The following is a 20,435-nucleotide window of genomic DNA, read 5'->3' on the forward strand; positions in this document are numbered from 1 at the left end:
ACCTGCACGCCCCCACTAGCTGTCTCACAAAGAGACGTACAGGTACGTTGTTTCGCGGGAAAGAGCCGGCCTGCCACTTTAAAAGTATGGCGGCTGGTCGGCAAGTGGTTAAATAACGCTCTGACACAAAACGAATTGGCTTTAGCTCTTTAGATTTACTTGCTCAAGGAAAGAAGACTCGGACAGGGATATTTGTCAACCAGGTCCCAGATAAACCACCAGGACTCAGTTGAAATAATACTAACAACAGTTAAATGACCATTAACAGTAACAAGTAGATAACACCAATATACACAATATCAAGCAATACGTTAATGGATCTCTCAGTAAAGCTATTGATTGCTATGAGGAATACTCCTGCTAAAGGGAAACTCCAGGCCGGCCTATAATACCTGTGTCCTAATGAGGCTGAGGTCATCTGTATACCAGTAGCATGTCCCTTTTAGGAGCAAAAGAATAGCAGTGTTCGGTATTATTCAATGCAGGGTAGTTGTTTGATGAGTTGCAATCCTATTAGAGATCCAATTGTAGGGTGTTTGTCTACAGTGTTCAAACATTTAATAGTGGCTGATAACTGGGTTATGAGCAAGTGCTCTCTCTCACAATTCCTGCTGGTCTTCTAGTGAATCTGGACTTCTGTGTTTACAAGTGATAGTGGTGAGCAGGGAGCAAAGGGCCTAAGATAAAGGTGGTTTAACTGAGTTCTACAAAGTTCCAGCTGAAAAAAAGCCCTGGTGTATATACCCTTTCTCCTCCTGTCTATACATTACTATGATTTTGATTGAAAGACTCCCTTTTCCATGTAGCATCTGATTCATTCTGAGATTTGACCGAAGGATGTGACCTACAGGGATGCTGTTTCCTCGTTGCTCAATATTTAAAAACCGCAACTAAGCAGATCAAACTATTGTAGTGTTTTGTAAGACCTTCCTTGGAAGCTTTGTAATACTAAGAATGCTGTTTGCATGGTGCAAGAGCTGATCTGTAAAGTGCTTGTAACATCCGTTGTATAGCTGTATTCCCTCTGTGTCCTCTGTAGAAAAAGCTGTCTTTAGGCTTCTTTCACACGGAGCGGACTGTATTGCGATCCATCACCGGCACTTTTTTTTTTTTCACGGACACGGATGACATTTGTGTCATCCGGTCCGTATATCTGCATATCATCCCATCCGTTTGCGGATGATATATGGACATAATGCATGTCTATGGGATTGCGGATGTCAGCGGATGACACCGCTGACATCCGATTTTGCGTCCTTTCCGTTTTTTAAACGGAAAAATAGGGTTCTGTTCCATTCCAAAAAACGGAACTGAACTGAAAGGACGCAAATCGGATGGTCATCCGCTGACATCCGCAATCTCATTGACATGCATTATGTCTGTATATCTCCCGCAAACGGATGGGGTGATATACAGACATACGGAACGCCCGTGTGAAAGGGGCCTTTAGGTTTATAGTTGTACATAAAAGAAAGGAAGTAATCCTTTTCTTCAGGAATAGTCTGGGTTTACATGGCTGCCAGAATGCACAGAAATCAATGTAGCTTTCTAAAAAAAGAAGTATAACCTATGAGGGAGAATAATATTTAAAGTGAAGCTCTGCTTTATTTAACCACTTTAAGACTGGAGCATTTTGCTTCTCAATGACCAGGCCACTTTTCCCAACTTGGCACTGCGTGACTTTAACTGACAATTGCGCGGTCATGCAATGCTGTACCCAAACAAAATTTACGTCCTTTGTTTCCCACAAACAGAGCTTCCTTTTGGTGGTATTTGATCACCTCTGCACTTTTTATTTTTTGCAATATTAATAAAAAAAGAGCGAAAACATTTTTTCATACACTTTTAGACCAAAAGATTTTACCCCCCTTCCTGACCAGGCCATATTTTGCGATTCGGCACTGCGTTACTTTAACAGACAATTGCGTGGTCGTGCGACACTGTACCCAAATGGAATTGATGTCCTTTTTTTTCCCCCACAAACAGAGCTTTCTTTTTGTGGTATTTGATCACCTGTGCGATTTTTTTTTTTTTTTTTTTTTTTTTTAATTTATGAAAAAAAGAGCGACAATTTTGGGGAAAAAAAAAATGTTTTTCACATTCTGCTATATATCATTCCCCCCCAAAAAAAAGTAAAAAATCGAAATTTTTTAACATTTTAGGCCAATTTGTTTTCTGCTACATATTTTTGGTAAAAAAAAAATCACAATAAGCGTATTTTGATTGGTTTGCGCAAAAGTTAACGCGTTTACTAACTACGGGAAAGATTTGTAATTTTTTTTTTTCTTTTTTTACTAGTAATGGTGGCGATCTGCGTTTTTTTTTTTTTTTTTGCGGGACTGTGACATTGCGGCGGACAGATCGGACCCTAACTTACATTTTTGACACTTTTGGGGGGGGGGGGGGGGGGGCAGTGACATTACTACAGTAATCAGTGCTAAAAATATGCACTGTTACTGTAATGACACTGGCAGGGAAGGGGTTAACACTGTTGGTGACGAAGGGGTTAAATGTATGCCTCATGCTTACTGACGTGTGTGGGGGGAGGGGGTTGTGTGACAGACACAGATCGCAGGTCCAGCTATGCTGAATCCTGTGATCTGTCCCTGCCTATCACAGAGAAGATCCGCCCGCTTTTAACACAAGCAGGCGGATTTCCTCAGTCTTCTCCGATGGTCGGGGAAAAGAGACGGTGATCACGGTCTCTCCTCCGGCCCGACTCCTGCTGTGTCTAATCACAGCGGGAGCAAGCCGCAGAGACAGGCAGGAGTCCAGTGACGTAGGTCTACGTCGCTGGACCCAGGGCTGCCACTGTGCCACAGTAGCAGCACAGTGAGCAGTCAGAAAGTGGTTAAAGGGTAACTCCACTTTCTTTGGGGGAAAAAAATAAAAAATAATGTACAGTGCCTTAAAGTATTCATACCCCTTGAAATTTTCCACATTTTGTCATGTTACAACCAAAAACGTAATTGTGTTTTATTGGGATTTTATGTAATAGACCAACACAAAGTGGCACATAATTGTGAAGTGAAAGGAAATCGATTAAATGGTTTTAAAACATTTTTACAAATATCTGAAAAGTGTGGCATACATTTGTATTTAGCCCCCTTGACACCCCTAACTAAAATCTAGTGGAACTAAATGCCTTCAGAAATCACCTAATTAGAAAATAGAGCTGTTCTGTGAAGTCCTCAGAGGTTTGTTAGAGAACCTTAGTGAACAAATCGCATCATGAAGGCCAAGGAAAACACCAGACAGGTCAGGGATAAAGTTGTGAAGCCTAAAGCAGGGTTAGGTTATAAAAAAAATCCCAAGCTTTGAACATCTCACAGAGCACTGTTTAATCCATTATCCGAAAATGGAAAGAGTATGGCACAACTGCAAACCTACCAAGACATGGTCGTCTACCTAAACTGAAAGGCCGGGCGAGGAGAGCATTAATCAGAGAAGCAGCCAAGAGGCCCATGGTAACTCTGGAGGAGCTGCAGAGATCCACAGCTCAGGTGGGAGAATCTCTTCACAGGACAACTATTAGTGGTGCACTGCACAAATCGGACCTTTTTATAGAAGAGTGGCAAGAAGAAATCCATTGTTGAAAGAAAGCCATAAGAAGTGCAGTTTGCAAGAAGACGGGGGGGGGGGGCAGCCAACATGGAAGAAGGTGCTCTGGTCAGAGGAGACCAAAATTGAACTTTTTGGCCTAAAAGCAAAATGCTATGTGTGGCGGAAAAGAATACTGCACATAACCCTGAACTCACCATCCCCACCGTGAAACATGGTGGTGGCAGCATCATGTTGTGGGGATGCTTTTCTTCAGCAGGGACAGGGGAACTGGTCAGAGTTGATGGGAAGATGGATGGATCCAAATACAGCTCAATCCTGGAAGAAAACCTGTTAGTCTGCAAAAGACTTGAGACTGGGCAGAGGTTTGCCTTCCAGCAGGACAGCGACCCTAAACATACAGCCAGACTTACAAATGGAAAGGTTTAGATCAAATTGTAACCTGACAAAATGTGGAAAATGTCAAGGGGTATGATTACTTTTTTAAGACACTGTAGCATATTCAATGGCGACACAAGTCCTATTGTAATTGAATCCTAATAAAAATGACTCTTTTTTTTTTTTTCAATCTGCAGTGTGTGCTGTCATTTTCTGTAAAATGCAATGCAATATGGCTAACTGGAGTTGTTTTGTACACACAATGTGTACAGAACATCCCCCAGAAACATGTCCTGCTTGTGTAATTGACTCACTGATTTTCCCAGACGTCTTCGCTAAGATGCAAGTCAGATTTTTGGCATCCCCTGCAACAAAAATGTCATTGTTAGTGAGATACTTCCAGTAGGAAATCAGGTCTGAAGGGATGCAGACCCTGCAATTTTCCTCAGAGCCCTGCAGGTGCAGCAGCTGATTGATATATATGAAACCACTCCCATACAGATTCACCTTTCACATGGACACAAACAGCTATTTCTTCAGAATAACAAAAGGTAGGAATCTGCAACAAAATGTGTTAAAATCCTTGCAATGTACATTGATTACCTAGAGGTAAATATATTTTTCTCAACAAAAGTGGAGTTCTTTAAAATGTCACACAACCTTCCCCAGCTGTTCCTACTTACCCATTTCTTACTACTTGTCCTTCCCACTGTTACTTTCACCTGTAGAACTAAGGCCTACCATATCATAGGAAGTTAAACTGTTCATCAAAATAAAGTTATACTGCACATCAGAATTTGAAAACCTTACTAAAGCTGGCTTGTTGACCTCATCAAATGTCAGACTTGAAAGCCGAACAAAGTTAATCTACCACAATGAATTGTTTGTATGTAATATTATTCATTAACTGGTCAGGTTTGAAACTTGGCATACTTTATCAGTTCTCTTCTTTGCATGTGCATACCAGATAACATGAAAAAGTGAGATATGTATTAGGAGTATGGCATGCAAAACAACATTCAGTAGTAATGTTGTGTAGTGAAAAGCTTTTTCTGTCTTTTAGGTCTTTACTATGTATCTGCATTCGTGTTGGATGCACTTGTTGTCCTGTAAGAGGACACTAAAGTGGGGTACACACTATAAGAAAATTGGGCGAACGATCATCTGATTTTTCCTCATTGTTTCACAGCAAATCGGAAACCGATGAACGAAAATTGGTACGAAAATTATCGTACGACAAAGGATTTTTTTTTCGTTTGTTGTTTCTGATCATGCGCAGTCTTTCTTTTCTGATTTTTCTTGTACAAAAATTCTACAAAAACAGTACATATTAAACGAAAATTGTTAGTTTTTTTCCGTAAAAATTTTGGAGTTTATCCCTTCTTCATACGAAAATTCAGAATTGGCTGTCGAAAGTTGTGTACACACTATACTAAAATCGAATGAAAATTCTTTGGATGAAAATGTTCCCCCGATTTTTTTCTTGTAGTGTGTACTAGCCTTAAGTCTGTCACATTACCAGTACATGAGCTATAAATACTTCTCCATCCATTTATTTTAATTATAGTAATGAGTAAGCTGCTCACACCCGCTGTTAAGGGATTTGCAGCATTCTTTATGCAGTTCATAAAAGAGTAAAGAAACTTCTGGTATTCACACCAAAAAAATACAACCCTCTGGGTGATCAACGTACATTGCAAGGATTTTATAAACCTTTGTTGCAGATTCCTACCTCTTGTTGTTCTGAAGAAATAGCCTGTGTACGGGGGGGGGGGGGGGGGTGCGTTCTGTACACAGATACTCTAGGTAGCCATATTGCATTGCGTTACAGAAAATTATAGCACTGCAAATCAAATGACAGGGTCATTTACATGCCAAATCGTACTACATTATTTAGTCTTCTCTGATCATAAACACAGTGCGCTTGCAGGCACCAAATCGCATGATACCGCAGTACCATGCAGATTGGTGCAGTGTGTTTTGAAAAAGTAGAGCTTGTACAGTTTTTCCCACATTCTATTGTGTTTTGCAGGCCAAATAAATGAATGGGCTGTCAAGACACACCACATGAGAACATACACAATTCACTATACTGTGCACTACCCTGAATCCAAAGAACTGCCTTTGGTTCCTCTCTGATCTCTCCTCTCTCTGTTGTCTGCACGAGTCATGGACAGAACTGTAAGCCCACATCTCAGGAGTCAATCTGCTCCCCCCCCCCCCCCCCCAACACACAACAGGGGACTCATACATTTAACTGTTTTTTTTTTTTTTTAATTTTCTATAAGCCTGGGGAAGGGTGTGTGTGGGGGGGGGGGGGGGTCCCTTCCCTCCAATCAGCTATCAGATTTTATGGAGTTGTGCACTCTTGCTCTGCATTGTATGTGACATCAGATACCTGCCTCCCTGTTCCCTGGTGTTCAGAAATTCTGTGTAAAATGTGTGGTTTGGAAGACTGTAGAGAAGAGAGCGATGCAGATGAACAGATACAACTCGTAGGAGGATTTGTTTAACCTCTGTGTATTCCCCAAGGCTGGTCACTTCACTAGGTATATTTAAGGGTTTACAACTACTTTTAACGCTTTTAACTTATGGTGCTAAAATTTTAAGTTAATTTCCAACCAATAACACTCTGCACTGCATTTGTGTAATTTTAAAATAGTTTAGGAATGCTGACTGTTTCTTTTTTTATTGATAAATGAACGTTGCAAAGTATAAATACAGGTTTTACTTTGATAGTGATAATCCTGCTTCGTGGTGTCACAAAAATTCAATTCACTGGAGAGCTGTAAAAACTGCATTCAGTGTGGAAAAGCAGTTAAGAGACATTACAAATAAGCTTAAAGAGGTATGTTCTGTAATTTCTTATAATGTATATTCAGTGTATAGTTTCTTCTTTACCTGTGGGGGGATTCTTAAGACACACCTCTCATGCATTCCAAATATTCTTTAACTTGAAATTTCTTAAGAGGGAATGTATATTGATTAAAAAACAATGAATAAATAAATACTGCTTATATGTATGACATTTTGCTTATGAATATTTTATGCTTTTCTCCAGCCAGCAATGGAGCTAAAAGTTCACTTTCTCTGTTTTCTCCTTGCATCTTGTTCAGATAGATAGTTCGGCAGCTGAAGCTGAAATTTTCACTCAGAAGTGAAAGAATCAGAGAGTCATTGTATTTTCTCCCCTGTTCAAGATATAGGACAGTCTGAAGTTGTATATAAAGTAAGAAAAAAAAAATCCCAAACCAAAATAGTTTTGAAGAATGCATGTACAGTAAAACTATATACTGTGTATATATAGTATTTGGGTTGTGGTTCCTTTAAGGGGAACTATGAGAATACATTTTTAATACTCCGGGGTTCTAACTCATGCAGGGTGAAGTGTTCTGGGGTCGTTCGGTCGGAGAGGAGAGAACTGATTTTACAGTACTCTCTAGGTTGGTCATCATTTGGGACCCACAATTCAGAGACTATGAGTGGCAAAGAGCCTGCAAACCCCGATTACAGGGATTTTGGATCCGAAAAGGTAAACCTGCATGCAGGGAAGGCCTGAAAGGAAACCAAAAGAAGTCCAAGTCCGCACCTGTTGGTGCGGTGGAGTAGAATAGTTCCCCATTTTACTATATATTTTTTTATCGTACATCACGGGGACACAAAGCAGCCATAAAAATTACTATCTGGGTTATACGCCACCTATAGGTGAATGGACATTGACAACTAAAAAGACAGCCCCTCTCCTATATAACCCCTCCCATACAGGAAGTACCTCCGTTTTTTCGCCAGTGTCTTAGAGGTGATGGTCTTAGTTGGAGAAGCTCTCCATAATTTAAGATTGTGCTACAGTCCTGTATAAGATCTTGCAGGATCCAAGGGGATTGGCAATCTGTCTTTCCATCCGAAAGTGGAAGACTAAAAGGTAGAGGAAGACTGCAAGTTATTGTCTGTAATGCAACGCTCTTGGGCTCTGGACCCTGGGATCCAGACCCAAAGGCGATCCGGCAGGGTGCCCTACAGGTCCAAGGGAGTGGCCCCAAGATTATAGGGGGACCCGGTCCTTGAAGGTCCACAAGTGACAGGACCTCTCGTAATGGGTGAAGATTGGATTCTAGCTATATGCAGAGTCCTGCAGTAGGATTGGTAAGTTTACTTTAAATATGATGCACTGTTATCTATGAAATTTAACAGATACCGGGTGTCATGTTTTTTTGTCTCTACTAGAGGGCAATGATGTGTATTCAGCTGTTGTATGCATATCTTGGATGCCTCACATTTTTTTCTGCACAAGCCAACCCCCCTGAAGCCTGGCGCGCAGCGCTTCCAATATATCCCGCCCGTGCATCCGCTTACCCTCTGTGGCTCAGATTGCAGGGACCACCTTTGGTGGCCATTCCCTGCCTTGCTATAGGACTGCAGGGGCACGCACAAGTACGACCCTATTTCTCTTTCGTTCATTGACGGACACAACGCTCCATAAGTCATAACTACTGGGTATTATTGCCTCCTCCAGGAGTAGGACTAGGCAGAACAAAAAACACCTGGCTACGCCCATGGGCCGTCCTCAGCTTGGTATATAACCCCTCTCTCTGCTCTAGGTAATCAGTTTTAATCTGTATTAGGAGTAAGGACCTAGGCTCCCGGTTGGGTCACTGGTCCTAGCAATTTCTTCTCCTTCCTTACATCTTTTTTGTTTTTTCCTGGGAGATCTACAATCAACTGCTGGGCTGGGCAATGGGCTGGATAATCTAGATCCAGTGGTTCCCCCAGCCCAGCCAGCGGGCACCTGCAGACCACAGCTAGGCGCTAGGTAGGCCGCGCCATAGCCTCATGGACAGAGGCTGGCCTGCGAGTTAAACGTCTCGCAGGGTCCCATTTGACCGGGCTTGGGTCTGAGTCACAGCCGTCCCTTGGCCGACAGCTCCCCTACTTCAGTGGTGAAGATTCTGTCGGGAGCGTTACCCTCACCATGGAAGGGTAAGTAGAGTCCCCTCCTCTCCCCTTTTGGTGTTTTTTTGGGGTGGACACGGGTAACCTCCAGGGACGGTCGGACCTGTCTGGCGGCCATGTTTGTGTAGCACGATGATGTCACAGGGCCCATTTTCCCTTAGTCCGGGAGACGCTGGAGACGACCGAAGCCTCAGGATGCTGAGGCTCCTTCTCTTCCTCTTTCCCCCCTCAGTTTTCTCTTCCTGTGCCCGGGACATATGAATAGGGATGGCGTCCATGATGATGCTGGGTTTGAATTTTTGGTGCTCCTCCGGTCAGTAGGGGGAGTCCTTGGGTGTCCCTGTTATCTCTCTCTGCTGATAGGTACCCTGAGCCTTAAAGGGAAACTTTAGTGGTGCCAAAAGATCGTTTTTGTACTGCAAGGTCTTCCTTTCCTTATGGAGCCTCAGGGTCACATCTCCCCCACTGACCCCCTCATGGAGGTGGCAGGTCTCTCGGAACCTCAGCTTCCCATGGTTGCATTGACAGCGTTTGTGATCCCCAAACATTTTGCTGTACATTACCCTTTTGAAGTGTTTTTTTTTTTTTAAAGTGGACTAGTCTATCAGTGGTGGACCCTCCTGTTTCCAGGTTGAATAAAGCAACCATGATCCTAGTAGAGGAATCCCTGTCCTTTACGACCCGGCTGACAGTAAAGCGGATGCTGTGGCACGCAGCATGTTTACTATGGCTGGTTCGGCATTGCAGGCATTCTCAGACCCTAACTGAATGGGTCAAGGTTTTGCACCAGGGCCTGGGGGGTGAGCAGGTCCCTGCTGTTTATGTTGATTTAGTGGACGAGTTGGTCCATGGGCTGCAGTTTATTTGTTTATCTGTTTCAGCGGTGGTGATTAGGCGCGTGCTGTGGCTTAATTGGTCCACAGACCAAGCCTCCAATAAAGCTCTCATTGATCTGCCCTTTCAAGGCGATCGCCTGTCTGGGTCTACCCTGGATGACATCATTAAGGGTCTCACAGGGGGGAAGATTACCTTCCTGCCACAGAAAAGGAAAGGGAAGGAGCCTCGTCGCAGACGGGGGGGGGGGGGGGGGCCCCTCCTTCTCAGCCCATATAAAATTTTGTGCTCCTGGGACGGAGAATAAGGGAAATGGATCTTCTTTCAAATAGATAGGTACGGGGGGACTCTGTACTAGAAAATAACACAGCCCTATCCCCAAAAAAATTTAGACTAGAACAAAGTCCCCAGCACTCTTCACATAGAAGAGATGAGGAAGAGGGGATTTTAAAGTGCCTACCTTCTCAAGAAGACCAATACCATTACTCCTCCACAAAAAAATAATAAAAACAAAATTCAATTTTTTAATCCACCAAATGTTTAAAAATCATTTTCAATGAGGTGAGAACATTATAACAGACATATATGATCATCCCAGATAGGAGAATGCGTAAACAAAAACATATGGATCTGGATCATAAGGCTTTTGTGCCCACATCTAGGGCTTCTTCAGGATCCACATATCTGATGATCAAAAAACGAATAAACAGCAAACCTAATATATTGTAAATATCATGAAAAAGATAACAAAAACAGAACCAGTTAGATAAAGTATGTAAATAAATTAATGTTTAATCATAGCAAATACAAAGAAGAATGAAAGGGGCAAAGAGCAGAAGAAAAATAAAATAGATATTATTATTTAAAAAAATATTAATCCATAGGATAATGTTAAAAGATAACATGCAGACATTGGTCGGGGGGAAATGGGGACAGCGGGAGATCGAAAAAGAAAAAAAAGATAATGAAAGAAGAAATTTGAAATTAAGGAGTGTGTATGTATGTATATATGTATGTGTGTGTGTATGTATGTATGTGTGTGTGTGTGTATGTATATGTATATATGTGTATATATATATATATATATATATATATATATATATATATATATATATATATATATATATATATATATATATATATATATATATATATATAATCGACCGATATCATTTTTTAAAACTGACTGCACTTTATGATAAAAGTGCTGCAGTAGTGGACTCACACACTGCAATATGTTACTGCAGTGCAGTCAGTGAAACAGCTAGAAAAAAGCTAGGCAACAGCTACACAAAATACACATACACAGTGGATTAGATGGACTGGAGTCAGTAAAAGAGGACTACCTCTGCAGTAAGGCACTGACTGCAACTAATGCAGTGCAGTCAGTGCAAAACTGCTAGAAAAAGAGCAAGGCAACAGCTATACAATGGCACAGTGGATTGGACTGGACTGGAGTCAGTGGAGGACTACCCTCAACTAATGCAGTGCAGTCAGTGCAAAACTGCTAGAAAAAGAGCAAGGCAACAGCTACACAATGTCACAGTGGATTGGACTAGACTGAGTTAGTGGAGGACTACCCTCTGCAGTAAGGCACTGACTGCAATGAATGCAGTGCAGTCAGTGCAAAACTGCTAGAAAAAGAGCAAGGCAACAGCTACATAATGCCACAGTGGATTGGACTGGACTGGAGTCAGTGGAGGACTATCCTCTGCAGTTAGGCACTGACTGCAACTAATGCAGTGCAGTCAGTGCAAAACTGCTAGAAAAAGAGCAAGGCAACAGCTACACTATGTCACAGTGGATTGGACTGGACTGGAGTCAGTGGGGGTCTACCCTCTGCAGTAAGGCACTGACTGCCACTAATGCAGTGCAGTCAGTGCAAGACTGCTAGAAAAAGAGCAAGGCAACAGCTACACAATGTCACAGTGGATTGGATTGGATTGGACTGGACTGGAGTCAGTGGAGGACTACCCTCTGCAGTAAGGCACTGACTGCAACTAATGTGTGCAACATACAGAATTATGTCACGAAAATATCAGCAATATCCGTAAATCAAAAGCCGATTCCGATATATCGGGGAAAGTCCATATCGGCCCTCGATATATCGGCTTTGCCGATAATCGATCGATCCCTAATAAATATATATATATATATATACAGTATATACATACATAAATAAGTGATCTACCGATATTTTGGCCATTGCATATCGGTATCGGCCTAGCACTGCACGACCCCAAACCCCTCCTCTGCACTTAAAAGCATTCAAAACACCAAGTTTGGCTGTTTTGAATGCTGTCATATTTTTGAATCTGGCGCCAGTACCCAGAAGTGATGTCATGACATCACTTCATTGCTTATATCTTTAATAATGTACATATGTGAGTGGCATATTCAATAAAATTTGTAAACTGAATTATGCTATGTGACATAATTTTACCCTCAAATGAGCAATATTTGGAATATCGGCCAGTTCCGGGCCAATACAGATATATCGGCAAAAGTCAATATCTGCCCTCGATATATCGGCCTTGCCGATAATCGGTCGATCCCTAATATATATACCTCACATATGGATAGACAAAAGATATAATCCAATATCTGCCTCAAAAAGTCCAGATCACAACCAGAATGAATGTATTCACAAATGTATAAAAATCTTTTAAAATCATGTAAGGATGTACCAGTGAGAGATCACCATCTACAAACAAATGTGAAGAGATTTTTATAATATATATATATATATATATATACCAGAAACCTCCATTTGAGAATATTTGGTAGATTCCCTTGTCCATGTTGTCCCAGAAGGTGACATTCTTGGTGGCTATTAGCTCGGCCCGCAGAGTATCGGAATTGGCGACATTATACTGTCGCAGTCCCTAAAAAAAAAAAAAAAAGTAAAAATCCAAATTTTTTAACATTTTAGGCCAATTTGTTTTCTGCTACATATGTTTGGTAAAAAAAAAAAAAAATCGCAAAAAGCGTATTTTGATTGGTTTGCGCAAAAGTTATTGCGTTTACTAACTAAGGGAAAGATTTGTCATTTTTATTATTTTTTTTTTTTTTTTTAACGAGTAATGGTGGCGATCTGCGATTTATTTTTTTTTTCTGCGGGACTGCAACATTGCGGCGGACAGATCGGACCCTTGACTGACATTTTTGACACTTTTAGGGGTACCAGTGACATTACTACAGTAATCAGTGCTATACTTATACACTGTTACTGTAAAAATGACACTGGGAGGGAAGGGGTTAACTTTATTGGAGAGGGAGGGGTTAAGTGTGTCCCTAGGGGTGTGCTTCTAACTGTGATTGGATTTGGCTTTGTGTGTAACAGCAGAGATCAACGGTCCTACATAGCAGGACCGTATGATCTGTGCTGTTACACAGGGGAGAATGACAGGCAGCTGTGTTTACATTAGCCGCCTGCCTTTCTCCCGGTGTAACCGACAATTGCGAGTGACCGGCGGACATCGGGTCCGCCGGTCACTTGCGCGGGGGGGGGGGGGTCCGTGAGCGAGCCTCCGGCGGCGCGCGCTCGCTCCCTAGAGCCTCACAGGCTAGTGACGTACCCATACGTCACTTTGCCTGTGAGGGGCTGACTGCCGCCGTATATAGTCGTGCGGCAGTCGGCAAGTGGTTAGAGCCCTGCAGCTGCTACAGCTGATAATTATGAAACCACTCACATTTGACCCACTCAGCACAGAGGAACAAACAATGATTTCTTCAGAATAACAAAAGGTAGGAATCTGTAACAAAGTTTGTTAAAATCCCTGCAATGTACAGAGATTACCCAGAGGGGAATATTTTTTTCTCCACAAAAGTGGAGTTACACTTTAAATTACTTCCCCTAGAGATTTCTGAAGTCTTTTTCTTCATTAGGCTCATTACGCCCTCCACAAAACTCTCAGGCTTTTCCCTTAAATCCTCTTTTAGAGCAGATAGTGTATGCTGATTGGGATCACCCTGATAGGGTTTTATTTCCCCCAAAAGGTTCTCTCTGTTGTATCATATGGAGGAAAAATTCACAAAGAAATGAAGTATGCCTACAGTTGATGCTGCCATTATTTTTGTAAACAGAAATGTAACCTGTCCTGTAGATAATGCCCAGGTTTTTAACGCTCTAGTGGATAAGAAATTGGAATCTTCAGTAAAAGCTTATTTTGCTATTGCTGGGTCTGCAATACAACCGGCAGTGGCAGCTATAGGAGTTTCAGGCTTTGAAAGACCGTATTAAGCAAGTGACCATGAGTGTTCCTACTCAGGGGGTGTCTGCTGAAGATTTAGCAGATTTACCATTTGCTTTGTGTTCTGCAGTAGATGCTCTTAAGGACTCCATACAGCACATGTCACAGTTTGCTCTTCTATCAGTTCATATGCGCAGAATCCTGTGGCTAAAGAATTGGTCTGCGGAATGGCCATGTAAAAAGCTACTAGCTGGCTTTCCCTTTTATGGGGAATGCCTATTTGGTGACGATCTGGATAAATGGATATATCCAAAAGATTTTGGGGGGGGGGGGGGGGTAGAGTGCATTTTTACCAGTTAAGAGAAGTAAACGTCCTTCTTTTAAGGTGTCTAATGCTCAGGTTCCCAGTACTTCTAATCCCAGGCAGTTTTGACAGCCTAAGCCATCTGGATCTAGAGCAAAACCTCCAGGGCAAGGGAAAAGGAAACCCTGAATCCAGAGGCCTACCAAGCCTACCTCTAAATCTACCTTAATAAGGGATACCCCACTTAGTCGGTTAAGGGGAAGGCTACTACAGTTCTCGGATGCCTGGGTAGAAGTGATTCAGGACAGCTGGGTTGTTTCCACAGCCTCGTCTGGGTACAAACTAGAATTCCAGGTGTTTCCTCATCCTTCGTTTGTACCGCAGATCCTCTAAAAAGATCTGGCTCTGGACCATCTGAGGTCACAAGCAGTGATTACAGAGGTTTCGGAAGACGAGACATTTGGGAGCTTCTATTCAGACCTTTTTTTAGTCCCCAAACTAAATGGAGATGTGAGACCTTTTTTGGATCTCAAAGCCCTGAACCAGCTTTAAACATTTGCACTTTTCAAATGGAGTCCATTCGCTCAGTCATGGCTTCTCTGCAAAGAGGAGAATTTCTAGCATCCATTGACATCAAAGATGCATACCTTCACGTGCCAATTTTTGTAAGGCCCATCAAAGGTTTCTGCGGTTTGCAGAAGACTGTCATTTTCAGTTTGTAGCTTTGCCCTTTGGGCTAGCCACAGCTCCACGAGTGTTCACAAAAACTGTAGCTCCAGTATTGGCTATTCTAAGATCTCAAGGGATAGCAGTTGTAGGATATCTGGACGATCTATTACTCATAGATCAGTCAGCTTCTACTTTAAGGCAGAATGTTTTTCCGGGCAGTTCAGTTCTTAGAACGTCTGGGTTGGATTCTGAATTTAGCAAAGTCAGCGTTTTCAGCCGGTTCAGAGTCTAAAGTATCTGGGTCTCCTTGTGGACACAGTACAGGCAAAAGTGTTTTTGCCGCCAAGAAAGGTCGTATCCCTGAAGCATCTGGTCTGGATCATAAGCGGAAAGAAGTATCCTGTACGTCTTTGCATGAGGTTGCTAGGGAAGATGGTGTCCTCATTCGAAGCAGTTCCTTATGCCTAATTCCATACCAGGCCATTACAGAACAACATTCTGTCAGCCTGGAGAAAAAAGATCCAGTCCCTAGATTGTTACATGTCTTTATCACCAAGGGTACGACAGAGTCTAGGTTGGTGGTTGGTAGCCAGGAATTTGGAGAGTGGGAAATCCTTTCTTCCAGTAGTCTGGAAGGTAGTGAATACAGATGCCAGTCTCTCCAGCTGGGGAGCAGTTCCTGAGGAAGCCACTGCCCAAGGGAAATGGTCCTGGTTAGAAAGGAGCTTCCCCATCAATATCCTGGAAATTCAAGCAGTTTGTCTGGCTTTAAGGTTCTGGACTACCAGACTACGGCATTGCCCCGTCAGGGTCCAATCTGACAGTGCCATGGCTGTGGCCTATATTAACCATCAGGGGGGCACCAAGAGTCAGTCAGCCCAGAAGGAGGTGGATCACATCCTATCCTGGGCGGAGAAATTTGTCGCCAGCAGATGTTTCCAGGGCAATGGTCCTTGCATCCCAAGCTCTTTGCATTGATTTGTCAATGCTTGGGGGTTCCAGACATAGATCTGTTGGCGTCCAGGTTCAACAACCAGTTGGACAAATTTGGGTCCAGGACCAGAGATCCGCTTGCAGTCGGAGTGGATGCCTTGGTGACTCCCTGGGTGCAGTTCTCCCGGATCTATGCCCTTCCCCTGGTCCAGCTGCTGCTATGACTTCTGCGCAAGATGAAGGGAAACCAGTAATCCTGATGGCTCCAGCTTGGCCCAGGAGGATTTGGTATGCGTCTAAGGCTGTCTGTGGGAAGGCCATGGGTCCTCCCACTGCATCTGGACCTGCTCTCTAAAGGGTCTGATATTCCAACCTGCTTTACAATCACTAAATTTGACAGTTTGGCTATTGAAGCCAGGATTTTGAGGGAGCGGTGTATATCTGGTCCTGCAGTCTCTACTGTGATAAATGCTAGGAAACCAGTCTATAGGAACATTTTATTATAGAGTATGAAATTCTTACATTTCCGTGTGTGAGGCCAGGAAGTGGCATTCCCCTAAATATATAATCGGGAGAATTCTAGCTTTCTTGCAGTAGGGGTAGATATTAGGCTAGCCTTAGGCTAAAGATCAGATTTCAGCCTTATCAGTCTTATTTCAAAGATCAATTGCTTCGCATTCCCTGGTTCGAGCCTTTATACAAGGGGTGCTGCGTATGCTTCCACCAGTTAGGCCACCGTTGTGTCCTTGGGATTTACATTTAGTCCTGGCGGTACTACAGAAACAACCCTTTGAGCCCATTCAGCATATTCCTCTGGTTCTTCTGACAAGAAAGTTAGACTTTTTGGTTGTAGAAACTTCAGCTAGAAGGGTGTCAGAATTAGCGGCTGTTTCTTGTAAGGAGCCATTTTTGATCTTGCACCAAGATAGGGTGAGTCTACATCCACACCCAGGTTTTTTTGCCCAAGGTGGTGTCCGCTTTTCATTTGAATCAAGACTTTACACTGCCTTCCTTCTTTCCAGATCCTCAAACCGCAGAGGAAAAGTTGTTACATTCTCTCGATGTAGTGCATGCATTTAAAGCGGAGTTCCGGGCACAAAATCGATCTTTTCTCTTACGTCCTCCGACAGTCGCCGCCTCTTCATATTCGTCACAATGGGGTTATGACCTTTGCTCCGTAGGAGTAGCTAGGCAACAGAATATGTCAATATTAAGGCTTTTAACATATCCCACCCCCAGGGGGTGGTCCCCTCAGTCAATACCCTCCTACTTCCTGTATCCATACCTCAGTTTCAATGTCTAGCTTGTCAGGAGTAGCTGGATGTCTCTATGCTGGGGCATTTTGTCTCAGCCTTTTCTCTTTTTTTGATTTTATTTTGAGTTTTTTTCTCTCTCTTTACTTAGCTGTTACTTTTGTCAGCATTAGTTAGTCCTTCTGATGAAGAGGATCATGCGGGCTGGGTCTCAGGTTGTGGGTCAGTGGCTTCCCAGCCTGCCATCGAGCGTTCAGTCAGGTATTTTTCCTGGCATAATGAACGACCCATCCCTGTTCGCTGCAGGGATGCTATGGTGAGGTGGCTACCTCACTGGACGCCTTGCGGTATCGCTCCGCAGTTCTCCTGCGTCCTGGCTGCGACTCTCCCTGTCCCATGTGCAGTGGCTTGATCGCTTGTGCGGGTTCCCCACGCCAGTTAGAAGGGAAGTGTATCTGTGTGGGGACCTGTCTGTTTGGGGGGTGTCAGTCTGGGACTGTGTAACCCTGCCCCTGTTCACACTGTTGGACTCCCTATCTGTCTTAGCTGCACTCTGTGGAATGCAAGGAGGGGGGCTATGCTGCACTGTCTCTATGTCAGATTGTGTGCTGTCTTTTACTGTGTGACTGGCTGTGTGCTGCGGGGCATGATGTGGATCATGTTGTGCATACTTGCGGCGACCGCTGCTGCGGTCCGCCATTGTTTTTTACTGTACTGCATGTGTCCTGGTGTTTCACTGTGGGCGGGAGCGGCGTTTTCGGCGCCAAGCGCCGCCATTTTGGCGGCGATCGCTCCGGCCTCATGCTGACACTGCAGGCGGCCATTTTCTTGTAGCCCTCCATAGGCTTCAATAGAGCGCCCTGTATTGCATCACTTCCTCTTCTCCTGGGCGCACCGATCGAGGCAGCAGCAGCAGCAGCGGTGGTCTCTGCAGGTTTTATCCTCTCTGTCCTGAATCCTTGCCTGAGTTCGTGCTTTTCCCTGTGGGGGTCGGCTTGTGCTGGTGTGTGAGTGCGGTGGGCTGCGCTGACCGCGCTTTTAAAGGGGCAGTTGCCCTTTATTCTCCTGCAAAATTTTTTTGGGGACATGGATTCTCAGGAAAGCAAATTTCCTCTCACTTTGGTGGGAAGCCAGGGGGCTGCTGCTTCCCCCCAGGGGGTGATTTGGCTGCTGTTGTGGCTAACCTTGCTCAGGTGCAAATGCTGGTGATGGGTGATGGTGATGGGGCTGCTATGGCTGGGGTCTCCTTATCGGGGTCCCGTTCCTCCCTGGATCTTGTGGGATCAGAAGTGGAGGCTGAGGTGGAAGGGGTTGAGAATTCTCCCCCTGGCTCGTCTGAAGAGCTTGCACTCATGGATGAGTTGGTTGCTTCTATCAAACACTGCATTTGCAGGATGAGCCATGTCCTCCTGCTGTTTTAGCCTCCTATGGGACGCAGCGGAGACGCAGGTCTTCACAGGTTTTTCCTTGCACTGATGATTTTCAGCACGCTGTTAGCGAACAGTGGCGCAATCTGCGGAAGCCTTTTGCTGTGCCAAGTAGGTTCAAGCTGCGTTATCCTTTCACGCCCGCTACTGATGAACGTTGGTGCGTGCCACCTCCGGTGGATCACGCGGTAGCGGTTTTGAATAAGTCTACTGCGATTCCTGCTGAGGATACGCCGGTGTTCCGGGATGCCACGGACAGGAGACTGGAGTCTCTTACCCGTCATACCTATTTGGTTACCGGTTCTATGCTCAAAGCTATTTTTGCTTCACTTATGGCAGCTCAGGCTGTCGCAAATTGGACGCAGGTGCTTAGGCGCGTCCTGGTGGCTGACTCTGCCCCTCCAGAGACGTTGGCTATGGTGGATCAAATCCATCAGGGTGTCATGTATTTGTGTGATGCGGACTTGGATATAGTTCCGTTGGCTGCACGTGTGCAGTGTGGCGGTGTTGTCACGCCGCCTGATTTGGCTGAAGTGTTGGTCTGTGGACCAGTCTTCGCGCAAGACCTTGGCTAATCTACCCTATAACGGATCTCGACTTTTTGGAGATTCCTTGGATACACTGATTAAAGGGATCACGGGTGGTAAGAGCACGCTCTTGCCCCAATCCCACAAGGCTAAGGCGGCTCCTGGTAAGAAGACCGCTTCTTTTCGGCCCTCTCAGGGTTCCTTTCGTGCCTTTCGGTCGCACTATAAGGGTAAGCCGTTCAAAGGCCAAGGCTCCCAGAAGAAGCCGTGGACAGGTAAGCAGAAGTCCGGCCAGTCCGGATCCGCTGCCCACAACAGTGCGGCCTGAAGGGGCGCCCTCACCCGGTTCTGGGGTGGGGGGACGCTTGCTCGGTTTTCTTCAACCCTGGCTGGCCCGTGTTTGGGACAGGTGGGTTCAGGAAATCGTTCGATCTGGCTACAAGATCGAGTTTCTCTCTCGGCCGGAGAGCAGATTTTTTCCCTCAAATCTTCAACTGTCTCCGGAGCGTTTGCGGGATCTGCACCTGGCGGTGCGGGACCTGCGGGCTCAGGGGGTAGTGGTTCCAGTACCTCATCGGGACAGATTTCGGGGGTTCTATTCCAATCTGTTCACCGTGCCCAGGAAGGAGGGCAAGGTGCGTCCGATTCTGGACTTGAAGGCTCTGAACCGCTTTGTGCGGGTTCGCAAGTTCCGCATGGAATCCTTGCGGTCGGTGGTGGCTGCCCTGATCCCGGGGGAGTTCATGGCCTCCATCGACTTGAAGGATGCGTATCTTCACATCCCCATTTTCGAGGGTCACCAGAGGTACCTTCGATTCGCCATTGCGGAGGATCATTACCAATTCGTGGCGCTGCCTTTTGGGCTCGCTTCGGCTCCACGGGTGTTCACCGGTTCTGGCTTTGTTGAGAGCCCAGGGCATCTCTGTCCTGGGGTATCTGGACGACATTCTGGTTCGGTCTGCGACCAACCAGGGTCTGGTTTCAGCCCTGTCCGTCACGATGCAAACTCTGCAGGAGTTTGGTTGGACGATAAACTTTCCAAAATCGACGCTGTGCCCGTCGGTTCGTCTTCCCTACCTGGGGATGATTCTGGACTCGGTCCAGGCGAAGGTCTTCCTCCTGGAAGACAAACTCAGGTCTCTTCAGGAAGAAGTCAGGTCCCTCAGGGACGTTCCGTGCTCGTCCATCTGGACGTGCATGCGCTGTTTGGGATTATTGGTCTCAGCTTTCGAGGCGATTCCCTTCGCCCAGTTTCACACGCGGGGTCTCCAAGCGGAGATCCTGTCCAGGTGGGACGGGCGACCGCAATCTCTGGAACTCCAGATTTCATTGAGTCATCGCACCAGAAGGGATCTTCTGTGGTGGCTCCAGTCCCCGACGGTGTCGGGGGGGCAAGTCTTTTCGTC

General features: G+C 44.8%; 1 protein-coding gene across 2 annotated transcripts in view; it reads left to right on the forward strand.

Annotated features, from left to right (window-relative positions):
• DHX40 (DEAH-box helicase 40) overlaps nt 1-20,435 on the forward strand; it is a 119,878-nt gene that overhangs the window by 82,256 nt on the left and 17,187 nt on the right. For both annotated transcript variants that reach the window (XM_082247382.1, XM_082247383.1), the window contains exon 13: nt 6,679-6,787. In XM_082247382.1, the coding sequence (XP_082103508.1) occupies nt 6,679-6,787 (109 nt within the window). The remainder of the gene's footprint in view (nt 1-6,678; nt 6,788-20,435) is intronic.

The sequence above is a fragment of the Pelophylax lessonae genome (genome assembly GCF_965119305.1).
Source record: "Pelophylax lessonae genome assembly, chromosome: 2".
In the NCBI taxonomy this organism is placed as follows: Eukaryota; Metazoa; Chordata; class Amphibia; order Anura; family Ranidae; genus Pelophylax; species Pelophylax lessonae.